This window comes from Danio aesculapii, chromosome 8 (assembly GCF_903798145.1).
Source record: "Danio aesculapii chromosome 8, fDanAes4.1, whole genome shotgun sequence".
NCBI classification, from domain to species: Eukaryota; Metazoa; Chordata; class Actinopteri; order Cypriniformes; family Danionidae; genus Danio; species Danio aesculapii.
The window spans coordinates 28,367,629-28,375,294 of NC_079442.1; the positions used below are offsets into that span (position 1 = coordinate 28,367,629).

Sequence of the window (7,666 nt, forward strand, 5' to 3'; positions counted from 1 at the left end):
TCAGACCCATCTCCCGCCCACCTGCCGTATTGTGTTGTCTCCGGAAAACTCCCGGAAGGGCATCCGCTGTGTAAACATATGCTGATAAGTTGGTGGTTCATTCCGCCGTGGCGACCCCTGGTGAATAAAGGGTCTAAGCTCTTTTAAGAAGGAAAATGAATGAATGAAATCAGTTTTAGCCTGCAACTAGTTGATGGAAAGATGCATCTGAAGTTAATCAATCCTACCGGCCAGTTGCATCTGTGATTGAAATGACTGTTGTTCCATTGTTCCAACACATTATTTCACTGCAAAATATTATTGCACATTACCCATTTATTGCCAAGAATACTGCTTTGTATTTTATTTATAAATAATACAAGTCATATGTACACATTTTAAATGTTTATTTGAAAAAAGAAAGTAGGTATATATAAAAAAAAGCAGGTCACACTCAAACAACAATTGAACAAATATGCTAATGAGCAGCAGTCAGTGACAATTTTATCCAAAAATGTTGTCTTCCCCCTCACATAGGAGAACCATGAAGATGGGACTTTTGACTAAAACATCTTGTATTTATTGCACAGAAATCTCTGAAGATGTGCAATGCTCTAGTCTCTTCATTCAACATCCTTAGCATCCAGCTGCGCATGACCCTTTAGGTCATTTGACTTTGGCACACATACATACACTTGATCTAATTGTAATTGGGAATATTATTAAATATTAATTCACAGTTTTTAATACAAATTCTAATGTCTGCTTTATAATAAAACTTATTCTGTTTTCATGTAGATGTTATATTCATAAATGTAAATTGCAAACCAATTTTTGTAGCATTTATGCAAGAGATTAAAAATTACTTACAATTCCAGATTAATTTAACAAGAAAGCACTCAGTTTGCACGACCTTTAATATGTATAATATATTAAATCACTTTTATTTTATTTTATTGACTCCTTGCTCAATTTCTTCATCTATTATATCTATCCACAGATCAGATAATATTTAGATTTTTGTTGTTTTTTGCTCTTGGTTTTTTTTTCTTACTTTATCTGTAACATTGTAAATAATCGAATGTATTATTGTAAATGTCTACCAAATGTATCTGTTATACAAAACCATCCAATCTGGAGCTTATCTAACAAAATAGTTTACAATAATTCTGTATACTAATCCAAAAACTCGTACACCCAAATGTATATGTTATAGAAAAATATTAAATACAAATTTAAAAATGAGGAAAAATCAATAGAAGCAAAAAATTGAAAAAATTTGTTAAAATTTTGTAGTTGTAATTTTTTTTTTTTTTTTGCAATATTTTGCTTGAATTTAATTGAATTATCTTTCAGTTTCTAAATATGTTCAGTAACTAAAATATTATTTTAATAAATATATCTGTTTAATTAATCTATTTTGTTAATGGACCAAATACATTGCCTATGGCAAGCCATTTAGACATTAATCTATAGCCCGTAGTATCTATTTAATAAGTACTCATATCTAATTAACAAGCACTATATATATTAAATAAACAATAGTACCTAATGAATAAGTAGCCTACTACTATCTAATACATAAGTACTAGTGTCTGTTAGTACTAGAACCTAATGGTTAATACTAGTATATAAAATATGAACTAGTCCCAGCTGGAATACATACTAGTCAAACCTGAATAGTTGATACCTCGATGACAGATTCCATAGAAATCAATAGAAAAAAAATCAAATCTGTTACAAGTAACAACAGAATAGTTACTAGTCATTATAAAATAAGTACTAGTAATAAGAACTAGTGTCTTTTTAATAAGTACTAGTATCTAATGAATAAGTACTAGTAATACCTATAAATGGATTACAGTATCTAAAGCATAAGTACTAGATTATATTTAATATATAGTATGTAATGAATGAGTATTAGTATCTAATAAACATAACTACTGTTTAATCAGTAAGCATTAGTATAATTTAAAAAAGCACTAGTATCTAAAGATTGGCCCCCAGTATCTAAGGCACTATCTAAAAATAAGCACTATCTAATGAATAAGTACTAGTACTTAATGGAAAAGATATAGTCTCTGAAAAAAATAAGTACTAACAATAATATGAAAATAGTGAATAGATGCTTTATTATGCTAAACTGTCGCCATTGCGTCAGGGTTAACTAAGTACGTTTAACACCACTGATGGACTCTTACACATCGATAAACACTGTTTCTCTTGACGACTTTATCATTGGAATGCGTTCCGGCATTATCTATTATCACATAAAGGTTCAAATATTAATGTTGCGACAACTTGCAAGTGTCGACGTTCTTATTTTACATTTTTTAGGTAAAATGTTGAGGCGCTGTCGAGTTAAGAGTCTCCCGGATGTGACAGACGCTGGTGTCAAAACATCTCGCGATAGAAGGAGCGAGAGTTTCTCATCCTTGGTCTAGAAGGGCACAGAGAGCCCGGTGCAGAGACGTTTCAGCCGGGGATCTTGACATTCATCCGTAAAACATGTTGTCGAGGCTGGTGCTCGTCTCAGGTGAGTAATTTTATCAAATGACTGCTATTCTAACAGTTTAACTGATTGTGCGGAATAAGTACACGGTTTTATGGACGAATGTGAAGTTGAAGGGTAAAATTGAAGGCCGCACTGTGTGAACGGCCGCACATGAATCCATAGTGAAACAATTTTACTCTTATAAATCTATATTCGGTTTCTAATAACGTAGTGATGCTATGTCATGTTGCTTTTATGCTCAGACACTCATTTATGAATGAGAAGATGATTGAAGTTGTTGTGTTTTCAGTGTGCCCTTGTATTTAGTGTAGCATTAGCTTTCAGCTAATAACTGCACATTCAGACCTAACCACTTATTATGTGTGTAATAATGTCCATGGCACGTGTAGTGATATGTTTTAAACATATATTTTGTCAATGCAAATGGTGTATGAGATTCAACTATATTTGCATTATTTTCTAGCCCGATGAGTTGACAGGTTACAAATTTGTGTGCAAGGGCGTACAATTTAATAAATATGCTTTATGCACCAAAGTCCTATAAAAAATAAAACAAAACGATGGAAAATATTGTATGTATTATTTAGCTTATGGCATGTAGACATAAGGTTTCGAATGTGTAGTTTATTCATGCATTTAATTTCTCTGATAACGTTTATATAGTTTTAACTAATAAACAAGATTACTAGGCTCTTTCTGTCATTTTTAATTTAAATGACTGAGATGTTTATTAACATTTACAAAAGCACTGATATCATCTCACTGTTTTCTTGGTTATTTCTTGCAGGTCATTCCCTGAAAAACAGTGGTCTTTTGGTGCTTGGTATGTATATTTTCATTCAGTGGTCAATACTATGAGAAAGTGACAGTGAAATCTGTAGGACCTCTGACCATGTGTGTTTCTCTCTCAACAGCCTGGTCCAGGCCCCTCGCTCCTTTCATCAGTCCTCCCAGAGTCTTGCACCAGTACCCCCTCTACCAGAGAAGGAGGAAAGGTCCGTCATGGCATCTTCCCTGAGGAGATTTTCACAATGTTGTACCCCAAGACTGGTGTGACAGGTGGGTTTTATCAGCTTTATTTCTCCTTTATTAAGGAACAGTCACACTACACCTTTCAGTTCTTTCATTCATAAGGCAGGAAACACAAGCTCATGTGAAAATCACAGCACGCTAACCATGAAGTTTGGTAAACTATGACACAAGATATCATATATGTGGAGAAATATAAAATAAAAGAAGATCAGCATGGTCTTTTAGTTGAGTGGAAGAATGATTAAATCTGCATTATGGTAAAGTACACATTTACATTTGACATGTTTTTTAAAAAAGTGGCACTAAGTATAACGCAGTTTTACTCTTGAATATTTTACGAGGAAATAGTTTTATGTACGTCCCAATCAACTATCACAATATTTTTTGGTATTGTTGCAATGATTAAATCATGAGGATTCAAATGTTTTCTGCTGAGAGATTAAATTAAGCCCTGTATCTTTAAAGAAATGCAATTTTTTATGTTAAGAAATAAATAGATGAGTAATGCAATGCTTTACATTTAATTATTCTGTAATGCCATCCTAGTTTTGATCCTAGGATAAAACCTAGTTAACCCTTTAACCTAGTTTTTATCACTGTATAGAATATATCAAAATGTAGCCCAATTCTGTGGCAAAATGAACTTGGTAACATTGATAACACCTAATAAGTGTCCCATCCCAGAAAACAATTAAGATGTGAACTGAGCCACTCTTTACGCTGAAACACGAAACACTCAATATAAACCAAAGCACTCTTTTAATTTTGCGTCTCAAGCTTTTAAATTGATTTTGCAGGGCAGTCTAGATGGGACATGTCTGCTGATGCTTACATCAATAAAGCATAATTTTGTATTGGTAATTTAATAAATAATCTGAATAATGCACTATATAATTAGGTTTTACATACTGTGATGGTGGGGTAGGAGGTGACATAATAAATAGTATAAATGGTTCTTCACTTAACTTCTGGCCACAGCTGTATCCCTTTTAGCAACACCAGTTGCAGCCCCTACCATATGAAGATTATGTGTATGGTGCGATTGTAACAGGTGTGTTGTCTTGTGATTTCAGGGCCTTATATGCTTGGCACTGGTCTGCTCTCTTACCTGCTGTCTAAGGAAATCTAGTAATCAATCACGAGACCTTGCTGGTGCATCCATTGGTGCAGTCATCATTTACGCCGTCAAGAAGTTTGGGCCCAGTGTAGCTGCCTTCGCTGACAAACTCAATGCGGTTTGTAACATTTGGCATTTAACCAAACTGTTATTCAATTATAATTACATTTGAATGACACAAAGACACATGCTTGCTAAAATATCTGGCACAGTTACAGTTAACCTAGAGGACCATTTGAGGTATGTGTTTGGGGAATTTAATTTAACTTATAACTCTGCTCTATTCCTTTTCAGGATAAAGTAGCAAAGGCTCAGGAGGTGAAGGATCAGTCTATGGCTAGTTATACTCAGGGCATTGAGAATGAGAAGAAGGAGCAGTGGAGAGTAGAAGGAAGAAGCATGCTCTTCGATGCCAAGAGGGTGAGGAGCGTTTCCATGTAGAACTATTTGCTCCTAGACTGGTGCTAGGTGTAGTTTTCTGATGTTATTTCATCCAATCTTCCATCAGAATAACGTGGCTATGCTGCTGGAGATCAACTACAGAGAGCGTCTGCACATGGTGACCAATGAGGTGAAGAAGAGACTGGACTATCAGGTGGAGCTTCAGAACCTGCACCGCCGCATGGAGCAGGAGCACATGGTGAACTGGGTGGAGCAGAGTGTGGTCAAGAGCATCACACCACAGCAGGTACAAGAAATACACTAAATCAATAATCTCAAGTTGAATTTCTGGTTGGCCGCAGCTCTGCATAGTTTAGCTCCAACCTCCTCTAACTCACACCTTCTTAATAGTCTCTACTAGTCTTGAACACCTTGATTAGTTGGATCAGCTGTGTTTGAAGCAAAATTGTGCGGAGCTGTGGCCCTCCAAGAATCGAGTTTGAGACCTATGCACTATATCCACTGTCTCTTTGTTTAGAGTGTGACATGTGGGATTAAAATATAAATATGAACCAAATATGGTGCTAAAGAGGTCTAGTTTCTGCACAGCTTTGGGAGGAAAGGTCTCCCTTTTTATTAATTTGAACCCTTTCTATTCTGATCATAATAAATAGACTCGTGTACTCAGTGTTCCCATGCTCAAAACAAAACTACATTTCCAAAGTTCATTATTGGCCCTAAATCTGCCACTAGATTGGAAGTGTACTGAGGTCAGAACTTAAAAACCACAGTGAACACATTCCAGCATGGGCAGGGTGAGTGAGTGTCAGTCAAACTCTGGAATAAGCCGGGCAAATCGAGTCAATATTTATCCCATATTTAGAAAACTGAAATGCGCCAATAATTTGCATGAATTAATGAACAAACAAACAGTACAATTACCAAGAAACATCTACAGGTTCTACTTTGAGAGCCAGACAAAAAAAAAAAGTGTGCACCCGTTTGTAGTATGTTTTTTTACAGCACATTTCACATACAAATAGTTTTGTTTCGAATAAATTAAGGCTTGACGTTATATATTGCATGCCATTTATAATTTCTATGTGTGTTATACTTTTTCATAATTTTTTCTTTTCTGAATATTGTAATATTTTAAATGATATTTTTTTTTAAAAACTGAGTTAACAAATTAAAGAAATGAAGGTTGTTTTTCAGAGAAGCCAAGCAAGTTTGTTCAAAACCAGAGCAAAAAGACATTTCCTTTTAAATTGATATTGGTTTGGTTTTTGAATCATTAATTTTAATACATTTTTAAAATATGACTTGCTTCATTTGTTAGTAAATTTCAATTCTCAATTTAGAGAGATTTGTGTGTTTATTTTCATCAGAATAACACCAAGGTCATGTGGGTAATTGTATTCTTTTCTAAATGTAATTCACCTATGTATCTTTTTTTGCCCTTTTAAGCACTTTATGGTAAACGTTGTGGTTCATGTAATTTGCAAGCATTGAAAATATGAACACTTCCAACACTAAAATGCTGGAGAAGCAAGAACCAAACACTCCTCAACTCCAGCAGGTGGGGAGGGGTCTGGCCTGCAGATCAGTGCAGATGCAATCTGAGCTACATCCAATGCTTTTTGATGCAACTAACATTAATTCTACCCCTCACAGTGATGTCACTAGCTCCATTGAGTGCATTGTGTCTGACATTGCATCTCTGAGCAATGCAATCTCTGCTTGCATCTTAAAAGCTGCATCCAGATACTATTGCAAATGGAGTTGATGTTTACTAGAAGTAAGTTTTTAGCTTGGCCTCTAGATGGAGTCTTTGTCTTCAACACATCTGCTGGATAAGAGTGTAGTTGAAAAGATGTGGACAGAAAATTCAGAACTACTAGCAGCTGACCAACATCACTTCCAAGCTCTGACTACACAAATGTTTTTGAAAGGTTACGTCATGTGAAGTTGATTTAAATGATTTGGGTAAATTGGTGCAAAAAGTTGTTTCTTATTTGATATGTTAAAATTATAATAAGGACACTGTTAATAAAAGTGCCCTAATATACCATCTTTATTACCTACAAACATTTATTTTCTCTAACAATTGTTGTGTTCTTTCTCTTATCTCATTTGTCACTTGTTGTTGTCTTTCAGGAGAAGGAAAGCATCGCCAAGTGCATTTCAGATCTGAAGGTCCTGGCCAAGAGCACTCAGGCTAGAGCTACAGTGTAAATCTGTGTCAGTTTTCATTCTAAATGAACCTTTTTCTCGTCAACACGCCTGACTGGCAGTGTCGTCAAAAATGTACATACCCGTATTAAATAAAGATTTGGTTATTCACTAACTGCTTCCTGTGTGTCTTTAACATTTTGAAGATCTCCAGCTCTCTGTCTTGCAGTTTTATGTAGCTGTGAGGTGTTATTTAGATAGGTTTGACTAAACAAGTCATACCTCAAAATGTGCAATTTCGGCGACGCAGTGGTGCAGTAGACGAAGGTTGCTGGTTCGAGCCTCGGCTGGGTGAGTTGTCGTTTCTGTGTGGAGTTGCATGTTCTCCCTGAGTTCGCGTAGGTTTCCTCCGGTTGCCTCCAGTTTTCCCCCACAGTCCAAAAACATGCGGTACAGGTGAATTGGGTAGG

General features: G+C 35.4%; 1 protein-coding gene across 1 annotated transcript; it reads left to right on the forward strand.

Annotated features, from left to right (window-relative positions):
* Window positions 1-2,404: 2,404 nt before the first annotated feature.
* LOC130233518 (ATP synthase F(0) complex subunit B1, mitochondrial-like) lies at window positions 2,405-7,371 on the forward strand. The gene is given in 11 exon segments (XM_056463591.1): window positions 2,405-2,515; window positions 3,282-3,302; window positions 3,305-3,317; window positions 3,409-3,476; window positions 3,479-3,553; window positions 4,600-4,650; window positions 4,653-4,670; window positions 4,673-4,761; window positions 4,938-5,063; window positions 5,152-5,331; window positions 7,182-7,371. Coding segments are annotated over 11 exon segments (747 nt in total). The 5' UTR covers window positions 2,405-2,487; the 3' UTR covers window positions 7,260-7,371.
* The last annotated feature ends 295 nt before the right edge of the window (window positions 7,372-7,666 follow it).